Source organism: Zingiber officinale, chromosome 7B, assembly GCF_018446385.1.
Source record: "Zingiber officinale cultivar Zhangliang chromosome 7B, Zo_v1.1, whole genome shotgun sequence".
Lineage (NCBI taxonomy): Eukaryota > Viridiplantae > Streptophyta > Magnoliopsida > Zingiberales > Zingiberaceae > Zingiber > Zingiber officinale.
In genome coordinates, this window is record NC_055999.1 from 101,292,622 (window position 1) to 101,315,796 (window position 23,175).

Consider the following 23,175-nt stretch of genomic DNA (forward strand, 5'->3'; position numbering starts at 1 on the left):
TCACGACACTTCCGAGGAACGAGAAGCTAAGGAGGAAGACTGCTCGAGGAGAAGGCCGGAGTTGGGTTCGAATGAGGTCAACTCTGGAAGGTCGGAGAATCACCCAAGCACCCAGACTCCAGGCACCCAGACTAGGTCCAGGTGCCCGAGATGTCTCGGCCTAATTAGTGAGACGTTGCAGTGAGGATTAGCATTGGAGTATACGTTAGTCAACTCCAAGCGCCCGGACCACGTCTAGGTGCTCGGGAAGCAAAGTTCTATTAGAAAGAAGTCATTGCTGAGTGGATCGAATTGACCACGTTCAAGCGCCCAAACCGGGTCGAAGCGCCCAAGAGGTGCCACGTCAGCTAATGGTTAATTTTAACCACTAGACTATAAATAAAGCCTTGGTACTCAAAGTTCAATAGACAACACACACTCTGTACTTTTGTTACAAATCTATTTTCTCTGTTCTTGTACTTAAATGTTGTAAGGGGCTACTCCTTCTTCAACAATGTCGAAGGAGTTTGATAGTGCGCTTTCTACTGCCTTAGATTAGTAACCTCCCCGGTTGCAAATCAAGTAACTTGTTTTATCTCCTTTACTTTTTATGTTATTATTTTTGTTTGACTAACGTGTATTTGTTCTTGTTAAATTCAAATAGTAAGAGAAAGTGTTAAAATTGTTATTGCAGGTTATTCGCCCCCTAAAGCCGGTCTTATTAGGACCACCAACAACAACTAAGATTTCATATTGCTACAATGTGTTGCTGATTTTCAGAAATCAATAACAATGTTGTTGTTGATTTAAATTTTGAGATAACATAATTTTTAATTGAGTCTGAACCACAGGACGCACAATATATCAAATCGAAGTTTGTTCAAAGATCTTTGATTTGATATATATATGTCCCATGTTGCAGTCTGAGTTAAAATTTATGATCTCTTAATGTTTATTCAATATATATGTTGTAGCAGCTATAAAATTATAGCTACTACAACTATGAATTCAACTTTAAGAGGTGATAACTTTCGATTAAAATTTAACTATGGGATACACAATATATGAAATAGAATATCTTTGAACAAACTTCGATTTGATATATTATGCGTGATGTAGTTCAATCCAAATCAAAAGTTATGACCTCTCAAAATTTTAATCAACAATAATATATAACTTTTAACTTGAATTGAATTATGAGATACATAATATATCAAATCAAAGATAATTCAAAGATATTCGATTTAATATATTGTGTGTGATCTCTTAACATTTAAATTAACAATACGTTATTACTTGTTTCTTATAATTAATAACAGAAATTAACAACACAACACTATACTTTTTTAAATCAGCACCAAACTAAAAAATTCATAAAATAATGATGGAAGCGGAGAGGCAATTAAAAAACTAAAAGAGAAAATCACGTACGTGATTATAATGGGTAAAAACTCATAATCATCTGTTTTGTTTTGTTGGATAAATTGACGATTATTTTGCAAGGGACAATTTATTTTAAAAAACTAAATTAGAAAAAAAAAATGCCCTTTCTCGCCGTGCGAAGGCCGCGAACAATGGCGACCACGGCCTTTTCCGTCTTCCTCTGCTGCTTCATCTTCTTCTTCACCTTCCCTTACGCATCCTCGTCGTCAATGGAGGCGGAGTCGGATGTAAGGGAGTCCTTCCCCATGGATGGGGACGTCGCCTGGGTCGTCCAGATCTCCGACCTCCACCTCAGCGCGTACCACCCCGACCGTGCTTCTGACCTTGTCCGCCTACTTGCTCCCGCGCTTCGAATTATACGCCCCGCGCTTCTGCTGATCACCGGGGACATCACAGGTAGGCTAGGCTACCCCTCTTTTTCCTAATTGAATTACTTCTAGTTCTTCATGTTTTTTTTCGATCGGTTTGGCAATTTTTGCGGTTCGTAATTCAATTGTTCTTCTAGAAAATCCAGAGCTAAAAAAAAAAATCTAAAATTTGAATTTAACATAAATGTTGGACATCATGATCCCTGGTGCTCTGATGTCAAGAGTCTTTCTGGGGTGTAAATTTTGTTGATTTTCATTGCTTATCTGATGTTTGGTGATCATGAAAACTTTCAAAATAGTTCCTTGATTTTTCTCATTGTGGAAAAGCTATACATGGGTTTAACTAAAAAATGAAAAAAAAAATGCTAATAATACCTGTGCATGCTTCAATATGGGTATAGATTTTATGGAATATGACATACGTTTTTAGATTGTTCCTATGTTTATGAGGTGTTGAGGAGGATTGAGGAGATAAAGGGATGGAAGTTTAGTTTTATGAGCCATTGGATGAGTGGAATGTGGCTAGGGGAGGGATATTCTTCCAGTAAAATACAGGCCAATGAGATGAGATCTGCAGTGCAATTGCTATGTGACACATATTGGAAAAACTGAAATAGGAAGAAGTATCAAGAGGTAGTTTGGTTGTCGCCTGTGGCAATTCTATGAAGCATTATGGTGGAGATACAGGATTTTAATGGTGCTAACGAGCCTGAAAATAGATGTGGTAATGAAATTAAGAGTAAAATGTATTTGATACTATGGAGGAATTTATGCAGGTGTTGTGTGATTGTGGCATGGACGACTGAGATGGAACTTTGCTTATGTTATCTGGTTGGTCATAAGTGGTTGGAGTTAGTACTATTAAAGGGTTGTTTCTATGCTGCATTTGTGCTAAGGAGAGCTTATGGCAATTAGGGAAGCTGTTGAATTTTGCAATCATTTTTTTCTTGCCTTCGCAGTTATATATGATTGAAAAGTAGCAATTAGATTTTTGCGTTGGGAGATGGAGGTGTTTTGGTCAGTTTGATTTTTAGTTATTGTTGTGTGGATTGGATGTAATCAGTAGACAGTTGTTTTGGTGGGAAGAATATGTGGAAGCTGATATTATAGTTGACTTTTTGGCTGCTGACATCTGTGTGTTGATATTAGGAGTTGATGAATGTTGTAAATTTTTGGCTGATATAATGAAAATAGTTTGGTAGATAGAGGTTCCTAGAATAACTTAATGGATGCACAACTTCTTTTTTCTACAGAAAAGAACATAGATCAAGGTTGGACAGAGTTGCTTTGACCATTATCTTACTAAAATGATGTAAGAAAAGGTTGAATGATGCTTCACTGACCCTTTTGTTTCTTATACTAGGATGAGCTAGTATGGTTCACTTAGGCATTATGCCTGGACTTCTGCTACCAACAGATTAACACGTTCTCATACAAACTCTTTCACTGATGTCTTCTATATGATTGTCAGCCATTGAGGGATATAATGCCAACTCAATGGTTTAGTTTTTGATGCAGCTTGAGGGACAATATTTCACACATAGAACAAAAATTATGAATGGGAATATTTATAAACTGAAAAAATAATTAACATGGAGGATTGAGGTTCCTTAAAGGCTAATAATTAACTCAAATAAAGTAGGAAATAAATTAAACTATTCTAGGAGAGAAATAATCCTAAAAAGTAAATTATAAAACTCATTCAAACTTGGAACAAATTCTCTATTCTTTAAACAAACCATAATTACCAGACTAAAAGTACCTTAATTAACGGATTCTTCTATATAAAGGATCTACCAAATAATCTTTTAGTTGAAAATTTTGAAAAATTTAATTCCTAATTTGCATTATTCCTTTTTGTCAAAATTTCTTATTTCTTTTTTTTTTTTTTTGCAATCAGATGCCAAAAACAAGAGAAGAACAACAACAAGGCAAGATTTATCAGAATGGATCCAATACAGAAACAGTATGGAAGCAGTTGTCAATCATAGTGGTTTGGACAAGAGAATAATATTTGATATAAGAGGCAATCATGACAAATATGGAGTTCCACATGTTGGACATCCGCTTGATTTTTTCTCAGTCCACAGTGTTAGCGCACAACTAGGAAGGCTAAGCACCATCCAGAGCATCTCTCTTGTGGTAGAACTCCCAATCTGGATCTAATGGTTTATCAAATTATACTTTTTCCTTATCACAGAATTAACTTTTTTCTTGCAAGAGAACAAAATTGGCAAATCACAAATCGCACTGTCATTGACATTTTAATTTCCAAACATCCAAGTTGGGTTCTTATTATTGGAAATTAAACCGAATTCTTCCCAGTCTTAAACAATTAAAATTTGCACGCGGCTAATAATCATTTTAATACCTAGAACAACTTAAGTTAGATACCATAATTAGACAAGCTGTTTTTTTTTATAATTTCATTAACTTTTTTAAGTTCTTCTGAATCCGCATGCATGCTTCTTCTACATTTTCTATATAGAAATTTAATTTTACAGCTCCTATGACTATTCATCGGGTGACATTACACTTTTTCCTCTTATATCATAAATACCACTGATCCGGTTGTAAGAACAGGGGCCCCCCGTCCGGTGGAGTCAACGCCACGTGGAAGTCAAAGTGGCAGGTGGCCGGTCGGAGAGGGGTCGGTTCGATCGGCCGGGCGGCCGGCCGGTGTCTGGTTGATGGTTAAAGGTGTCTCGTCGAAAGTCAGGTTCCGGCGCTCAGCGGACAAGATCGCAGGGCCGATCATACTACACGCTTGGCCAAAGTCATCAGGTAGAATACTGTTAATAGTCTCCACAAAGCACGTGATTGAGAATCTCCCTAAGTAAACCACCGTATACTTCCGGCCGAATGTCGCGGAAGCTGGCCGGCCGGACGCTCTCCAGGGAGTAAGGGCAAAAGGGCAAGTGACATCTTTTTCTGACAGCGGGTATGTTCACATGTAGGCCATATTCCAAATCTTATGACAGGGGGTTCCGCTGTCCCATCGAGGACATGCTTGGACTGTAGCAGTATGGGTCAGGTAAGCTCACCGTGTACACCTCGGTATGTGTACACTCACTTCTCCGCTGCCCTATATAAAGGCCCTCATCCTTCGCCGGAGGTACGCGTTCTAATATTTAGAGAGCCACTTTTTCACTACTTGCTTGCCTGACTTGAGCGTCGGAGGGTCGCCGGAACCCCTTCCGCCCGACTTGCAGCTCGCCGGAGATTCGTGCACGAGGCCTACATCATCGACCAGAGAGCGCCACGTGCCCAGTCCGTTGGTTCGATTCGACAAGATCAATTTGGCCGTTCAGGAATCGCCCCGCATCCGAACGGAAACAATGGACGAGGCTAGATGACAAGACACGTGACGCTTTCCACGGAGGAACTCGACGCCGATCGAGTTGAGGGCTAAGCTCAGAAGTAAACAAGGCACCACCGAAAGCGGCAAGCAACATCAAGATCGTGAGGCCGGCGGAGCACCTCGTGCCACCGTTGCATTCCATCGGGCCCTATTCCGCACTCCTGAAGCTGCAGCAACTAATCGAGATCGGGGATCTTCTTTGGATGAAAGGCCAAGACGAGACGACAGAAAAGGGAAAGCCCCCCGAGCGGATACATCGCCCGAGCGGATTAATCGCCAATTCTCAGAAGCCATCTTGAAGGATCCTCTGCCAAAGCACTACGTGCCCCCGACGATCGGCGAATACAATGGGACCACCGATCCGGATGATCATCTGGGTAAATTCGACAACACTGCTACCCTGCACCAATATACGGATGGGTGAAGTGTCGAGTTTTTCTAACCACCCTCTCTGGATCGGCTCAACGATGGTTTCGGAGGCTGCCTGATGGGTCCATCACGAACTTCAAGGACTTCCGAACGACCTTCCTCCATCATTTTGCAAGCAGTCGGCGCTATCAAAAGACGAGTGTCAGCTTGTTCGCCATCAAGCAAGAGCCAAGAGAGCCGCTCAGAGCTTATATCCAGCGGTTCAATCGAGTGGCCATGGATATTCCAACGGCCACCTCGGAGACCATGATGATTGCCTTCACACAAGGCCTAGTGGATGGGGATTTCTTCCGATCGCTCATTCGAAAGCCGCCCCGAGACTACGACCACATGCTACACCGGGCCAACGAATACATCAACGTGGAGGAAGCCCGGCCGGAAAAAACTCCAACCGGCGGGCCTCTTCTGAAGCGGAAGCCGCCACCCACCGGAGGACCAAGGGCCAAGCAATCCGCTCCCCATGCTAGGTCCCACGTGGCGCCCTGCCCAAGCCAAAGAAGAAATGGACCCGATGTTCGCTCTTTCCACCGGACGGACACGCACAACACAAGGGATTGTCAAGTCTTCCTCGTTGCTCATCCCCCGGAATGGCGGTCGACGGTCTCCCTCACCGACAAGCGACAGAGAACTCATGGCCGACGGGACGGTCGACAGCGAAACAACAGACTCCCGGCATCACTCCGAGGCGGGAGAATCGCCGAATGTCTAGAGAACGGTCCCGACCGTCCGCTTGAAGAAAAAATAAGTAATACTTCCCGAGGCGAGATCAACATTATCATTGGCGGCCGACCGGAGGTGACTCTAACCGAGCAAGGAAGGCGAGCGTCCGACAGATCCATGCGGTCGGCTGCAGCCAGGAACGGCGAGCGGACCCGAAATTAGTTTCGACCCGGGGACTTGGAAGGAGTTGAAGTCCCATGACGACGCCCTTCTCATCAAAGCGGTAATAGCCAACTACACTATTCACCGCTTTTATCGATACTGTGGAGCTGGTCAATATCATATTCAAGAGCATTCGATCAATCGCAAATTGATCGAGTCGAGTCCGCCTACGACAACGCCTTTACGGGTTTACTGGCAATGAACGGTTCGACGATTAAATGCGGCCATATCACCGGGAGAGGAGCCGCCGTAAGGACGCCAGTCGCAAACTTCGTGGTGGACTCTCCGCCGGATACAACGTTATATTGGGCGACTAGCTCTCAATTCCGAGCGGCCGCTTCCACCTTCCACCAAGATCAAGTTCCTCGCCGAGGACAAAGTGGGAGAAGTACGAGGATATCAATTGGCAGCTCGGCGATGCTACATCGAGATCCGAAGCCAATTCCGCCGGAAGGCGCCACGATCGAGGTGAACACTATAATGTAAAAGCCTCCCTCTTTAGTTTATGAAGAAAAGAGGAAGTGCAGATTCACTGACCCGACGGAGGCCACAACGCTCGGCCGACCGGAGGAAAGCCGTAAATGGAAGTGATCAAACCCTAGAGAAACCGTGATGTCTCAGTCGACGCACGAGCTACCGAATTTCGCCGAGCATATGAGCCGCGTCCGACGTGAAGTAGAAAAGGGATTTCACGAGCGTAATGCCATCATCCCGGAGGTGGAGAAGTCACCGGAGGCCGGCCATATACGCGAGCTTCTTGGCGAACGTAGTATTAGTATCCAAGCCGCAACAAGTGGAGAGTGCATAGATTTTCGGATCTCAACAAAGCTCGCGAAAGACTTTTATCCTGCCTCGAATCGATCAATCGTGGACTCCACCGGTCATGATATGGCCGACGCTACAAGGCTATCATCGCCAAGAAAAGGTTATCGCCATCGCCGTCTATAATGTGATGCCGCTCGGATGAAGAACGCGGAGCCACATATCGTCATGAACAAAGTGTTCAAGGAGCGATCAGTAAATCGAAGTATACGTGACGACATTCTCATCAAGTCCGTCCGGCCGATCTATTCAAGACACGGAGGAGACTTTCGACCGAGGAGGTTAAACTAAATCCACGTATGCCTGCTCGAGCAAAAGGAGGGCGTCGGGTTACATAGTAACCGAGCGGGAATCAAGCAAATCCCAGCAAGGTGAAAGCCTTACAAGATACGCCGCCTCCAAGTGAGGGAATTGCTTGTTTCATAAGTAATATCCATAAGATTTATCGTTCTCCCGAGAATTTCCTTCCATTTTTCAAAATCACAAGTTTCACATGGAATGATAATGCTCCTCACGAGCAAGATTCAAGACATATTCAACTCCAAGAGCCCTGGTAAGAGGGTTGAGCTCTGTATCTATTTATCTTCAAACGAGCAAGCAGACTAGTGAGGGCGAGTGGAGAAGAGTGTATTTTCTTAGTCATATTTTAAAAGATCTCAATCTCGCTACACTGGGCTCGAGAAGTTGCCCTTTGCTTCGGCGGCTTCGTCCATACTTCCTAGCGCATACCATCATTGTCCAATAATGCTCCAACGTTGTAGTATCGTCCGGCTCATCAAATGGACGACGGAGTTAAGTGAATTTGACATCCAATACCAGCCCCGCCCGGCAATCAAAGCGCAATCCTTGGACTTTGTGGCCGAGGTGAAGAATTGAGCCGGAAGCTATGTGGAAAATATTTGTGGACGGATCGTCCACTCGACTCGGAATGCTGCTCTTTCCTCAAGAAGAAAAGATACACTTATTCGTCCTACTGGATTATAAAGCTACAAACAACGGCGGTAGTACGAGGCCCTCATACCGGATTGCAGCAAAGACGATACGTGGGAGCCGGTAACGCTCATTCGGATTCGCATCTGCTTCAAGCCTTTCGAAGCTCAAAGCCAATTTTAGAGAAGTCATTGTTCGAAGATACCCGAGAGGCAGCAGACGAGTTAGCAAACTCGCGAGCTCAATAACGCCTGTCGCCATTCAGCAACCAATTGAAGGTGGCGCACATCGACCGTATGGAGGGTCTCACATTTCCGAGCTGGAGGACACCCATCACGGAGTTCCTCCGCTCGGGTTCCACGCCGATCGGGATGAGTCCCAGTTACTAAGGAGGAGAGCCGGTCGGTTCATCGGAGATCAACTATACAAGAAGGCTTTCTCCCGCTTCTGAAATGCGTGAGTTCAGAAGATGCAGATACATCCTCCAAGAAGTGCATCAAGGGTCGTGCGGGGGACATCCGGGCGGGCGATCACTAGCTAAAAGATACTGCTGGCCGGATACTTCGCCAACTTTACAAGCAGATGCCGCTCGGACCGTCGCGACGTGCCTTTCTTGTCAAAGTATCATAATTTCTCTCACCGACCGGCGGAAGAAATGAAGGCAGCCACTGCATTTCCTATGGCGATCGGACAACGGAAATTTTTATTGGTGACGGTTGATTATTTCTCCAAGTGGGTGGAGGCCGAGCCACTAGCCAAGATCACCGAGCGGATGGTCAAGAAATTTATTTGGCAGAACATCATCTGTCGGTTCGGCATCCCCGCGACTTATTTCCGATAACGGGCGGCAGTTCACAGGAAAATTGCTTGAAGATTGGTGCAAAAGCTATGACATCGAGCAACACTTCACATCCGTAGCCTATCCCCAAAGCAATTGCTCGGCTCGACCATTTGGGAGGAAGTTGGGTGGATGAAGTGTCGGGCGTCCTATGGGCCATCCGAACGACTCCAAAGGAAGGAACGGGCGTCACGCCTTTTCATCCGGTATACGGCGGCGAAGCGTTGATTCCCGTCGAAGTCGGTGTCGAATCCGTCCGGATCCAAAATTACGATGAGGGCAACGCCGAGCGGAGGAACATGGAGTGGATTTGGTTGAAGCAGAACTACAATCAGAGGGTGATCCCAAAGTTTTTCCGGTCAGCGACCTCGTGTGGAAGAAAGTCAAGCTGGTCGGTAACGTTGGCAAGCTCGAAGCTCCGGGCGGGCCTTCAAGGTTATGCAAAGCTCCGCTCGGACGCTACTATTTGGAGGATGAAACGGACGGTATCGATCGGCCATGGAGCGAATCATCTTCAGAGCCGAGAAAAGGTGCACTGGTGTAACTCATTTTTGTATATTCTAGTCGCCCTCAGAATGCAGAAGCGTAAATGAATTAAAGGATGGCTAGTGTGTTCATGAGCTACTGTGTTAAAATTAGCCCAAGGCCGCCGAGCTCCGGCGTTAAATATCGAGACGAGCTGCCTATAAACCTTCCGAGGCGAAGGCCGCCGAGCTCGACGTTAAATATCGAGAGACGAGCTGCGTCTATAAACCTTCCGAGCGGAGCTCGGACGTTAAATATCGAGAGACGAGTTGGCTTATAAACCTTCCGAGCGGAAGGCCGTCGAGTTCGGACGTTAAATATCGAGAGACGAGCCATCGTCGAGAAGAATTTAGATATCTCCACAACGACATGATATTGTCCACTTGGGCCTAAGCCCTCATGGTTTGCTCTTGGGCTCTCCAAAAGGCCCCGTCAATGGAGATATCTTTCTTATAAATCCATGATCTTTTCCATGTGTTTTCAATATGGGACTATGTTTGCACCCTCGCATCCCAACAATCCTCAAACAAAGGACCATGGGCTTCCCACGTCCGATCCTCGACCCACTGTGTCTTCCTGCCTCGACCCACCAGGACTTCCCCCCCTCGGTCTACCCGACCTACTAGACTTCCTGCCTAGCCGCAACTAGGACTTCCTCGGTCCACCCGACCTACTAGGACTTCCTGCCTGGTGTCTGGTCCTCTTGATCCCAACATGGCCCCACTTTGTTCGAGGTCAATATCAGACTCACGGTTCAATTGGACCATAGCTCTTGATCGGTGGTTAAACCTTCCCGCCCGGGCTCTGATACCAATTGTAGGATCGAAAAGAATTTAGATATCTCCACAATGACATGATATTGTCCACTTTGGGCCTAAGCCCTCATGGTTTTGCTCTTGGGCTCTACCCAAAAGGCCTCATGTCAATGGAGATATCTTTCTCTTATAAATCCATGATCTTTTCCATGTGTTTTTAATATGAGACTATGTTTGCAACCTTGCAACCCCAACACCGGCGTCTATAAACCGTCCGAGCGGAAGACCGTCGAGCTCCGACGTTAAATATCGAGAGACGAGCCGGCGTCTATAAACCTTCCGAGCGGAAGACCGTCGAGCTCCGACATTAAATATCGAGAGACGAGCCGGCGTCTATAAACCTTCCAAGCGGAAGGCCGTCGAGCTCCGACGTTAAATATCGAGAGACGCGCATAAACCGTAAGACCGCCGAGGACGTTAAATATCGAAGACAAGCGGCGTTTATAAACCTTCCGAAGACCGCCGAGCTCGACGTTAAATATCGAGACGAGCCGGCGCCTATGAGCATCGACGTTAAATATCAAGAGACGAGCTGCGGAAGACCGCCGAGCTCCGACGTTAAATATCGAGACGAGCCGGCGTCTAAACCTCCAAGCGGAAGACCGCCGAGCCCGACGTTAAATATCGAGACGAGCCGGCGTCTAACCTTCCGAGCGGAAGGCCGTCGTGTCCGACGTTAAATATCGAGACGAGCCGGCGTCTATAAACCTTCCGAGCGGAAGGCCGTCGTGTCCGACGTTAAATATCGAGACGAGCCGGCGAGCGGAAGGCCGCCGAGCTCCGACGTTAAATATCGAGACGTCCGAGAAGGCCGCCGAGCCCGACGTCGCGAGACGAGCCGACGCTTATAAACCGTCCGGAAGACCGCCGAGCTCCGACGTTAAATATCGAGACGAGCCGGCGTCTATCCGCGCCGCCGAGCTCCGACGTTAAATATCGAGACGATATAAACCTTCCGAAGGAAGGCCGCCGAACGCTAAATATCGAGACGAGCGTATAAACCTTCCGCGGAAGGCCGCCGAGCTCGACGTTAAATATCGTGAGACGAGTCGGCGTCTATAAACCGTCCGAGAGACGAGCCGAGCTCGACGTTAAATATCGAGAGACGAGCCGGTTATAAACCTTCGGAAGCGCCGTCGAGCTCCGACGTTAAATATCGAGACGAGCCGGCGTATATAAACCTTCCGGAAGGCCGCCGAGCTCCGACGTTAAATATCGAGAGACGAGCCGACGCCTATAAACCTTCCGGACGGAAGACCATCGAGCTTCGACGTTAAATAGAGACGAGCCGGCGTTTATAAACCTTCCGAGCGGAAGATGGCGAGCAATTGCCCAGAAACTCGCCTTCAATATCGTTAGATCGTCTCTACGTTCCGCTCGGCCCAGCACCCAAAGGTACTTCATCGATATTTAGCAAGCGATCTCTGCTATCAACGCGGAATATTAAGTAGTCGAAATATTACGTATTAAGCCGAGCGGAAGGGCAATGCCAAATACTTAGTAACCTTTCGAATATCAGAGAGGTGATAATAGGCGAGCGGGCAACACACATATTCACCAGCAAAAGGACTGAGTACATGAAAGAAAAACATTGCATTAAAATTAAAACTTTAGGCCGAGCGGCCTAAGTACAGAAAAGATCATTTTTTAGCCTAGCGGCCCAACTACATCTACCGACGTCTACTCAATGTAATCATAAAGGGTCTTGGGGATGTTATCTAGAAGCGCCACCTGATCCCCGGCCGGAATAGCAGTGGACTCTGGAAGAAGGCCCTTAGACTTCAGATATGTCATGGTGGCGGTCATAGCCAAGTCGAAGGCTGTGTACATCCGCTCGCAGATCTTCTCCGAGAATTCGGGCGAGCGGATGTAGTCCTGTCTCAGAGCAGCAACCCGACTCGGCCGCCTCGTACTTTTCAAGGCCAATCGAGACGCAGCGAGGATGCTCGCAAGGTGGTCACCGTCCTTATGCTTGGTTGCCGAGCGACTGCTTTCTCGTCAAGCCGCTCCATCAACTCTTTGACTTCGCCCAACCCCGAGCCTCAACATTCTTTTTCTCCAGATCGGAGATGGCCGTGTTTTTTCGAGTGGTGGCGAAGGTTATTTTGTGTCGAGCGACTTGACGCCGAGCTCTGGGTGAGCCCGGTGCCTTCTTTGTTCGCCAAGAACCCCGAGCCTTCGAGCTCCCGCACTGAGTACGACGGCCTTGTGGAGCCGGACTAACGCCATTTTAGTTCCTCGTCCACCATCGCCAGCGGTTGAGATCGCTATCTCTTCCACCCATCTCGATGCAAGAGAAGCGATCGGAAAATGCATGCAAAACTTGAAAAACGAACTTCTCGCCTCCTGCGTGGCTTTTGCCAAGAGGGGATCATCGCGACGCGTCGCCGCCCACATCTCGCTAGGGGCCCTTCAAGGTAATGGTGTGCTCGGGCGCGGTGGGTCGGGCGCCGGAGATGAAGAGTGACTCAGACGGTGGCTACATCAGGTCGTCCGGCCGTGATCGGAAGGGGAACCGAGAATGAATGGTTGAGTGACGAGCAATCGGGTGCTAATGGCTCGGAGTCCGACGCGATGACCCGTTCGATGGTTGGACCGCTGAGGTAACCGACCGCAGGGGAGTCTCCACGCCTCTTTTGTAGAGGTTGCTCCTCCTCCCGAGCGTAACCTTCCTCGGGGCTTGGTTCCCCATCGTGGCCTACCGCCACGCTTTTGTTGAGAAGTCGAGCGACCGACCACCGAGTCCCGCTTTCTCCTTCATGGATCCGACCGGCCGGGATACCCAAAGATTTCCATTTCGGCCGCCGCCGCCTTCTCTTCAAAACGCCGCCATTCCGAGTCCACGACGATGTCCGCCGAAGGAAAGAAGAGAAATCGCTAGCAATCAAAACAAAGGGAGTAAAATGCCGCTCGGAAGGAGTCCGTTGGACTCAGCCGAAGATGTACATCACCCTTCGTGAAGAAGCTTATTGATGTCGCATCGCCAGCATATTCACGATGTAGGTAGTCGGTCTTGAATTTCTTCACCGGGAGTGGGGGTAGGTCACCGCCACTTGGTCGAATTGGCCCGATCGGGCATACGAATGTAGAAAAAGCTCCTTCCAATGCTTATTGGAAGAGCTTATCAAAGAAGACTAGGCCGGGCCGAGCTTGAACATGAAGGTGCCTTGGGGTAATAGAAATAATAAAAGACCTCCGGTCGGAGGGGGATGTTGTGGATTTTGAACAAAATGATAACACCACAGAGGAGGCGAAAGACGTTGGGTACTAGACTGCCGAGCGGAACACCGAAAAAGTTACAAACATCTATGATAAAGGGATGTACAGGGAAACGCAGACTGGCAGTAAACTGGTCGCGGAAGACACAGAAAGCTCCGTGCGGCGGCCTGTTCGTGACTGCATGGTAGTGTACCAAGGGCTAAGGGACTGGTCTTCGGGATGGGAAGAGCTAGCCATGGGCCGATCGGAAGAAATCAAAAAAGCAAAAACGCAGGAGAAAAACAACAGCAAGCGAAAAGAGATTTCAAGGATTGAAACTGGGGAGACAAATACGGAGTAAACACCGGAAACAAGAAAGAAAAGGTATAGAGCCTTACTGCGAGGAAAAAGGATAAAGGAAGAACACCGGGGATCGTCGGAAAGCAGAAGCGAAATCGCCGGAGCTCCAAAGCGCTGGGGCGCAGAAGTCGAAATCGCGAAGGCAAGTGAGAGAGAAGAGAGCGAAGGATTTATAGGGTGGAGGCCGCACGGCCGTCCATTTCAAACCGCCTCGATCCTATCAAAGCACCACACCGTCGCCGCCGTACGATGACGACAGTTCGCCACGTGGCGTTCGGTCATTCGATGCATTTAGTGAGCGCATGCTCAGCCTTAATGTCGAAGATTGGCACGGGTTACGAGGAGATCCGAGGAAGGTTGCTGTTGACTAACCTTAAAGGTCATCCCTGTGAAAAGCCGAGCGGATTAGGTGTGCCTGAAGGCGCCGCCCGGCTAGGCTAGCAGTCCAGTCAGTCGGACTAATCGCCTCCTTCGACTAGACTTGAAGGGGAGGCAAGTGATCCGGTGAAAGGGCCCCCGTCCGGTGGAGTCAACGCCACGTGGAAGTCAAAGTGGCGGTGGCGGTCGGAGAGGGCGCGCCGCCGTGTCCGTTGATGGTTAAACGCGCCTCGCCGAAAGTCGTGGTTGAACAAGATCGCAGGCCGATAGATCGCTCGCCAAAGCCATCGGTAGCATCGCTAATAGTCTCCACAAAGCACGTGATTGAGAATCTCCTAAGTAAACCATCAGATACTTCCTAGGATGTCGCGGTCGGCGGACGCCTCCAGTGAGTAAGGGCAAAAGGGCAATGACATCTTTTTCTCGACAGTGGTATGTTCGCACGTAGCCATACTCCAAATCTTATGACAGGGGTTCCACCGTCCCATCGAGGACATGCTCGGTATGGGTCGTAAGCTCACCGACAAGCCTTATCGTATGACACGTGTACACCCTGTGTACACTCGCTTCTCCGCTGCCCTATATAAAGACTCTCATCCTTCGCCGGAGGTACGCGTTCTAATATTTGGAGAGCCACTTTTTCACTGCTTGCTTGCCTGACTTGAGCGTCGGAGGGTCGTCGCCGGGAACCCCTTCCCGGCCCGACTTTTGTGCAGGCTCGCCGGAGATTCGTGCGACCAGACGGAGGCCTACGTCATCGACTAGGAGAGCGCCACGTGCCCAGCGTCCGTTGGTTCAGTGATTTGGACAGGATTAACCACCATAAACAATTTTGTCTAACCTGTTTAAATTTGTTGTTTCTTTTAGCATATCAAATGTTGATCTTTCAAATGACTAATGTTTGACTTTTCAAATAGAAATTGCCTAAGAATAAGGGAAGAGATATTTGTAGGATCGAGATCAATGCTAGAAGGAGAGTGAATAACATTTAAAAAAATTTATAACAAAAATAATAAGCAGATAAAAAGTGAATTAATCAGAGTTAGCACAGCAGAAATAATAATTTAACTTAGACTAATTCAATCAAGTAAGACAAAGACATTAGTAGTTAAAGCATGCAAGTCGATTAACCAAACTAGACGTATAGACCAGAATTGTAGATATGCAGTAGTTTAAAAAATTAATTTTTATTTCTAATTTCTCCTAGGTGGAGAAACCTTACAGAAAAAGAATCTAAAAATTTAGTACAATAAAAATTAAGGCAATCACTTAAACAAATACAAATTGTTACTGTAGGTATTGTCGATCGGAAATGAAGCGCGTGTCATAGCATAGAAAGTGAAAAAAGCGCTCAAAGTACTAGAACAAGGCTAGATGATTGAGGGATGAATGGAAAGCTCTACCTTAAAGCTCCTTATATAGGAACTCTCCAGTTGCCTGGAGCCCTCTTGATCGCTTGTACAAGTGCTGACATGGCTGCAACTTATATCCGTAAGATAACGTTAATGTAGCTTCTCGGTTGCCTGTATACCACCAGATCGCTTGGGCAAGGGTCAAACTTCATCTTGGCCAACGTATTCGGGTTGTTGATAACGTTGTCTCCCAGTCACCTAAAAGCTACTCGGTCGCCCGTATAACTAGTTGCTCGTATACCTAGTCGCCTAGCTCATATGGTTACTTGGACCCTCTGAAATCCCTTCGTCTAGAGTTATCATCGGTTAGTCGCTCCCGAACTCCATCCAGTTGCCTGGAACTGTCTAGCATGCTTTCTTGCAATTGTTATATGTAATGAGTATGATACAAAATGTGAAGTTACTCGCACTTAACTAGATTAATCTGTCTAGTTCGGTTTTGCTAATCAATCAGCTCCCAGCTGATTCTACACACTTGGATTTGTGCCAAGCAATCAACCTCTTGGACTTTTTTTTCAAGCAACCAGCTCCTTCTGCACACTTGGACTGCCAAGCCTTAATAACTTAGACTTGAGTCGCCTAGCATCTAGCTAGGAATTTGTCAACCAAGCCTTAATCATTTGGACTTTATTCATCTACCATCCAGTTAGGAATTTATTATTTGGTCCCTACCAAGACTTAGCTCATGCCTGATCCATAACCAAGACTTAGTCATTGCCTAGTTCACAACCAAGACTTTAACTCCCGCCAAATATCTTGCACCTGTAAACATGTTGTGTTGACACAACATGTTAGATCACAACTAACCTAACTTTAACCTTAGTCATATATCAAAACCCTAGGTTACATGTTGTGCACCTGCATCAACAATATTGAGTAAATCTCAATTTTTATAACTAACAGAAATTTGAGCATGTCATGTGAAGAAGAATATCTATTGGATTGCTAAAGACAGAGAAAGAATTGTAAATATTAGGGTAATCTTAAAGGTATAAAAATAAAGATCAAAAGGTTCTTATTTATTAAGATTATGGAAAAATAGGAAAAATATTTGTGCAAGTTATTTAATGTACAAAAATTTATTTTTGAAGAGAGAAATCATAATAAATTAAATTAGATATAATGTGATTGATCTTTTAAGAAAATATAGACAAGCATGAGATATAGACTTTGATGATTGTTCTATTAGAATTGCCTATTTGGATGAACATATGTTTGATTAACATAATATGACAGAAAAGGGAAGGAACTAAAAGTGCATTTGTCCCTTGCCTCCTATTGTGTATTTAGGGGTTTGGATATGCCCTTTGCCATCATTGACAATGGTGCATATTAAACATGCTAAAGATTTGGGAAGTGAAGCACTTTGATCCATCTGAAAAGTGAGGTAAGTGGTGTGAACGTGTGCCTTGTTGTGCAATTGAACAATGTCTTCAATGATATGGAAAGGATTACATTGTCATAGAAGTGCTATTGCTTTGGTGAGGAAAATTATCAATTAGGAAACAACGAAGTTTGTTGAGGCTAGTATTCATCATGCCAATAAAACAATTTTTAAAATTTTAGAATTTGAAAAAAAAAAATCATAAACATGTCAACCCCAACTTATAAATTTTATAGATAAATTGAATTGACTAAAGTTGAAGGTTTGAAAGTTAACTCAAGACCTGAGTAAACAACATATTTAAACGATGTATAAAGGCTAAGATTACAATGTCAGGGAAACTGTCATAGAGGATTGCATATAATTATTTTCCAAAATCTCCTCAATTGTTCATAACTTTGCTCGTTGTACATACTATAAATACTAAACTAAATAATTCCATGACAGTGGAAAATTACAATGGGTTAATTTTGACCAATTTGATGCTGATACTGTTAATGTTATCTGCCTTGCATGATATGAACTGATGTTTGGAGAAAATTAATGTAACATCAATTATACTTGTTCATAAATTTGTTTACACTGAAACTGACTTTCTTTGCCTGTGTAAAAATTGAACTGACATTTATGTGAAGGTTTTCTAGGGCAATGATCGAAAATATGTGTTCATTGGCATTGATGATACAATTAGCATTGGAATTCGGGGACCATCAAATTTATTTGGTCATCCAACTGATAGAAGAGCTGCCGCTGTTGAATCTGAATTGCAGTATTGGGATATTTATCCCAATAATTTAGTGACAAAAGTTTTATTTGGGCATTATCCAATGTCTTTTACAGCTTCAACTGAAAAGGGGCAGCGTTATGAAAATTTATTTGCAAAATATTTAGTTTCCTCGTACATTTGCGGACACCTTCATGCAAAGATAAGCAAACAACTTTGGAGATTCCATTCATCAAAATCATCTTCTGATGATAAGGTTCCCAAAATGAGTAGGAGCTTTTGGGAGTGGGAATTAGGAGACTGGAAAGATTCTAGATTGATCAGAATTCTTGCCATTGATGGAGGAGTGGTCTCTTTCCTTGATATTGATTTTCTCAGAAAATTTGAAGTTGAGGATGGTTTTCAAACAACTATTCTCATAACATATCCTGTTGACTCAAGAATGATGAATGCTGAACATAACAATCACTCACTCAGAAATGATATTAATGCTCTTGTCTTTTCCTCCCAGAAAATAATTAATGTGACTGCTAAGGTGTTTGATTCATCTAGGAACTACAAAACAGTCGAAGAAGTGCCTTTGCAGCTTATTGATATTGCATCTAACAAGCTACTATTTTGTGGACGATGGAATGCTGAAAATTACCGGAGTGCATCAGCAACACGTTACGTATTACAGGTCTCTGCTTTGGACTCACAGGGCAAGGAGACTACAAGCAACCTTAGACCATTTTCTGTGGAAGGTAAACAGGCACCTTATCGAAGTACATTGCTTGCTTATTTGATTTTTGAAGTCGAGTGGGAGAGTTTATATTCGGTTCTTCTATGGAGCAATATTTGCTTTCTTCTTGTACTTTTGTTTCTTCCAAAAGTTTCGAATTGCCATATTGAGAAATATGCATCATATCAGTCCATTTCGTTGTCGATCCAGCAGCAAAAGAACCTGTTTGTGATATACCAGGTCTTGATGGAGGGTTCGAGGAACAGAGTATCATGGTTTTCTATGTTGATATATCTTATTTGCCTACTCAAATTCCCATGGTTTTGGGGTTATGCGACATCTGAGAATGGCGACATTGCTAGTATGTATTTATCCGGATGGATGGTGCCTTCACCAGATGGTCAACAGAAGTTGGGAACTCCTGATATAATGCTTATCACATTGCCTTTCCTGTACTTGGTGGTCACACCCATGTTTGTTCTTATCTATAGTCTCTTTGCAGAAAGATCAGCATTTTACTCACATCTTCTTGGGAAATCAAAATGCCGGAATGAACCAATGCCTCGTATTGAGTCAGAACAAATATCACAACTTGCGACCATGATTCCATCGAACTATCAAAATTTATCCCCAACATGTAAGATTTGCCGTGGTTGGATGAGGAGGTTCCTTCTGCTTGGTTGTCTAGTTGTTGCACTCACTCATTGTAAGGTGACTATCTACCAACATCTAAGATTTAACTTTCCCTCCTTTCTGTGTTAGATATATTCTCATTGTTCTTATTTTTCCCAGCTATGCCTAACCCTCATGCTTGCCTATGGATTTCGGCCGGTTTTGTTATCACCTGCCTTGTCATGGGCACCACTGTTACTTCTTGTGGGAGCATATATGTGTTCAATGAGTGTCAACATGGAGCCCTAACAACAATGGCAACCAAAGCACTTATGTCTTCATGTAAACTTTGAATTATTAGTCATCATACGATTCACATCTACCATCTTATATCATGTAGACTCTATTTGTACCATAGACAAGCTGGCTCATAAACAAATGTCCACATGAGGCGCAGTTATGTTTCCTGGCATGGCTTTGTATGTTCTAGTGTTTCTTTATTTTCCTAATTCTTGGCAAAGGCTAGTATGTAATCCAGGCATGGTTGGGGGTTATTCCTTTTAATGATTATCAATGAACAATGCAATATCAGTACTCATTTTATTTTATTTTTTAAAGTGTATAATCATGATTGAGCAAACTCAATCAAATTTATACAATTACAATATCCATCTCTTACTACTAATATATCTTAACTTCTTAGGCAAAAATGAAAAGGGTGCCTCTTTTATACCGAATAAGGACGTTCTATTTTAATTTTTTATTAAAAGATACCTCACTTCCTATATATATATATGACTGTGTATCATTTTCCACTTTTGCTAAGAAAATATAAAAATTAAATGGACGTATATAATTTACAAAATCATTAAATAAAATTAAAGTTAAAATGAGCACTTCTGTAATAATTTTAATAAGAAAATATCCTTTGATCTAATATTATTATAGCAACTATTGATAGTTATTATAATGTATAGAAATTATTGAGCAACTGTTATAATGACTTACAATATGTTTATGGTGAATGTAGAATTTAAAATTTAGAATTACTATTTAGTAATTGTTGTAAGGTATAAAAATTATTTTATAACTGTTACAATATGTGTATCATGAATTTAAAATTTTTTTAACACTATTATATTTTTAAAAAATTATCTGATTGATTAAAATTATTTAAATTTTATTAAAATTATTTTAAAATAATTATAAAATCAAAGCTCTAAATTCACTCTATACACACCATAGAAATTATTAGATAACTTTTATATATATATATATATATATATAAAAGTATTTATGGAATAAAAGGACGACTATGTATTTATTTTTTTAAAAGAGAGCACGATATTTTTTTTGCAAAAGTCGAAAACACCACATTTAATTATGCAGTTCATTTCATTTCATTTCAACAAATGACATTTTATATTTAAGGCAATATCGCGGGCAGGGATCCTCTGGCCCCGGATCCCTGCCTGGCTAGCAAAATGGTTACCATGCAGCTGTCACTTTTGTGGCCACTGCTCCTCCTCCTCCTCCTCCTCCTCCTCCTCCTCTTCGTCTTATTCTCCGGCCGAGGGAAAGCCAACAAGCTCCTCCTCCCCAACTCGCCTCCGGGTTTCCCTTTGATTGGCAACCTCCATCAGCTCGGCAGCCTACCGCACCGCTCCCTTGCCTCGCTCGCCCTCCGCCATGGCCCTGTTATGCTCCTCCACCTCGGCCAACTCCCCGCCGTCTTCGTCTCCTCTGCCTCTGCTGCTTCCGAGGTCTTGAAGACCCACGACCTCGTTTTCGCCAGCCGCCCCAACTCCACCATCGCCGACCGCCTCTTCTACCGCTCCCAGGACGTGGCCTTCGCCAAGTACGGCGACTTCTGGCGGCACGTCCGCCGCGTGTGCGTCCTCCACCTCCTCAGCCTCCGGCGCGTCCGCTCGTTCCGGGCCATCAGGGAAGAGGAGGTCGCCCTCCTCGTCTCCGGCGTCCGCGCCACCGCCGGAGGACCGGCTCCCGTCAGCGAGATGATCACCGAGTTCACCAACAACGTGCTGTGCCGGGTCGCCTTCGGCCGGAAGCAGTTCCTGGAATTAGGCGGCGGGGAGAATGTGCGCAAGATGTTTGCGGACTTGACGACGCTGTTGGGGGAGTTTCCGGTCCGAGATTTTGCGCCGTCGCTGGGTTGGATCGACTACCTCGGCGGGTTGGATTCGAGGGTAAACAAGACCGCGCTCGAATTCGACGGCTTCATCGAAAAAGTGCTCCTGGAGCACGAGACTAGAAGACGGAAGAGCAACGGCGACGGCGGAGACGCGACGGTGGCGGATTTCTTGGACATTTTACTATCGTCGGAGGCCGCAGAGGGCACTACGCTGAGCAGAGACACCGTCAAGGGCATAATCTTGGTACCATATATATAATCAATCACCTTCTTCAACTCGTCTTCTTCTTTTTGTTGCTGAATTGTAGTGTACTTGTGTTCTTCTCTATTCAGGACGTGTTGACCGGTGGAACTGACACCACGTACACTACGATAGAATGGGCAATGGCGGAACTCATCAAACATCCTCAGAAGATGAGAATCGCACAAGAAGAAATTCGCAGAGTCGTCGGATCCAAAGAAGCCATCGCAGAAGAGACAGTCGAAGCGATGGAATACTTGACGGCAGTGATCAAGGAGGCTCTCCGAATGCACCCTCCTCTCCCCTTGCTGGTTCCCCACGAGGCGATGGACGACGCCGAGATCCACGGCTTCCTCGTTCCCAAAGGCACCAGAGTCGTGATCAACGCCTGGGCCATCGGGAGGGATCCCGATTCATGGGAGCAGCCGGAGGAGTTCATCCCTGAAAGGTTCCTGAGGAACGATAGCACGGCGGTCGATTTCATGGGACAGCACTTCCAGTTGCTACCATTCGGAGCAGGCCGCAGAAGCTGCCCCGGAATCACCTTCGCCGTCGCCACTGCCAGACTTGCTCTGGCGAACTTGCTGTGCCATTTCGACTGGGAGTTGCCGAACGGGAAGAGAGGGGAGGAGCTGGACATGGACGAAGAGTATGGGGTCGCGGTGCACAAGAAGTCGAGTTTGATTCTTGTAGCGAAGCCTCGAGAGATGCGGCGGCAGCAGCTGTAAGGAGCTGCTGGTGAACTCTAAACATGATTATGCTATAGTTTATGATAAATAAGGGCCTTGTAAACTAATAAATTTACAAGAGCTTTCACATTGGTCAGTCTTACAACAAGTTACCTTGATGTTAAAACCAATGTGAATAAATTATTTTATGTAATAAATATATTTAAAAATAATATTATTATTTATTTTAAATAATAATTATTTAAATTGGGTAAATAAAATTAAAATTATATTTATTAATGTAATAAAGATCAATGAATAGATAATGACACCATGTTTATATTAAAATAGATATGAGCGAATGAATATGTTAATATAATATTGGTAAGATTTTAATATTTTTTAATTTTATAAGCTCGTAAATTGGGTAAGGGTGGTCCTCGCAAATTTCAATAGTAAGCTAGTGTAACGGACTCCCTCTTGTAAAAAAATTAATTTAATATCATACTTGATCTTAGTAAAAACTAAGAAAAGTATGCTTTCTGATGCGACGATAAGGAGGACTTTATCTGGTACGAGTCAATTACGTCGGTGTAGGTCAAAATTAAGGTGGTCATTGTGATGCGGCGATAAGGAGGAGCCTACCTGACACTAGTTAATTGCGACGGTGTAGATCAAAGTTAAGACGGTCAACACCTAGGCTTAAGTAAGGCTCAACCGCACCCGAGCGAAAAGCGGTTCATCGACCGATCGGAGGGATCATTGTCCAGCCGACCATCTAAGTAAACCAGTGACTGGTCAACCCTGTCGACAGGAGAGCAAACTGAGTGGGCCAGGAGCCCAAGCCGAGCGAGCCACCCGTCCGGCTCAAGGTATGATATTAGCATTGTACACATAATGAACCGATAAAATAATAGAAGAGAAAAGGATAAA

At 44.8% G+C, this 23,175-nt stretch overlaps 2 protein-coding genes across 2 annotated transcripts; both read left to right on the plus strand.

Moving 5' to 3' along the window:
- Positions 1 to 1,497: 1,497 nt before the first annotated feature.
- LOC122006550 (putative metallophosphoesterase At3g03305) lies at positions 1,498 to 19,769 on the plus strand. Its single transcript, XM_042562098.1, has 4 exons — positions 1,498 to 1,818; positions 3,691 to 3,932; positions 17,769 to 19,280; positions 19,362 to 19,769. The coding sequence occupies exons 1-4, from the start codon at positions 1,521 to 1,523 to the stop codon at positions 19,488 to 19,490; spliced, it is 2,181 nt and encodes a 726-aa protein (XP_042418032.1). The 5' UTR covers positions 1,498 to 1,520; the 3' UTR covers positions 19,491 to 19,769.
- An 843-nt stretch (positions 19,770 to 20,612) lies between these two features.
- On the plus strand, positions 20,613 to 22,481 carry LOC122003993 (cytochrome P450 71A1-like). Its single transcript, XM_042558941.1, has 2 exons — positions 20,613 to 21,577; positions 21,667 to 22,481. Exons 1-2 carry the CDS (start codon positions 20,666 to 20,668, stop codon positions 22,300 to 22,302), a joined length of 1,548 nt encoding a protein of 515 aa, XP_042414875.1. The 5' UTR covers positions 20,613 to 20,665; the 3' UTR covers positions 22,303 to 22,481.
- The last annotated feature ends 694 nt before the right edge of the window (positions 22,482 to 23,175 follow it).

What these genes read in the sequence shown, in the direction of transcription:
- LOC122006550 (XM_042562098.1), top strand. Translation starts at nt 1,521, where the DNA reads ATGCCCTTTCTCGCCGTGCGAAGGCCGCGAACAATGGCGACCACGGCC. An exon ending in GATCACCGGGGACATCACAG is followed by an intron (nt 1,819 to 3,690) that starts GTAGGCTAGGCT and finishes TTTTGCAATCAG; the next exon opens with ATGCCAAAAACAAGAGAAGA. An exon ending in TCCAGAGCATCTCTCTTGTG is followed by an intron (nt 3,933 to 17,768) that starts GTAGAACTCCCA and finishes AAGGTTTTCTAG; the next exon opens with GGCAATGATCGAAAATATGT.
- LOC122003993 (XM_042558941.1), top strand. Translation starts at nt 20,666, where the DNA reads ATGGTTACCATGCAGCTGTCACTTTTGTGGCCACTGCTCCTCCTCCTC. An exon ending in CCGTCAAGGGCATAATCTTG is followed by an intron (nt 21,578 to 21,666) that starts GTACCATATATA and finishes TTCTCTATTCAG; the next exon opens with GACGTGTTGACCGGTGGAAC.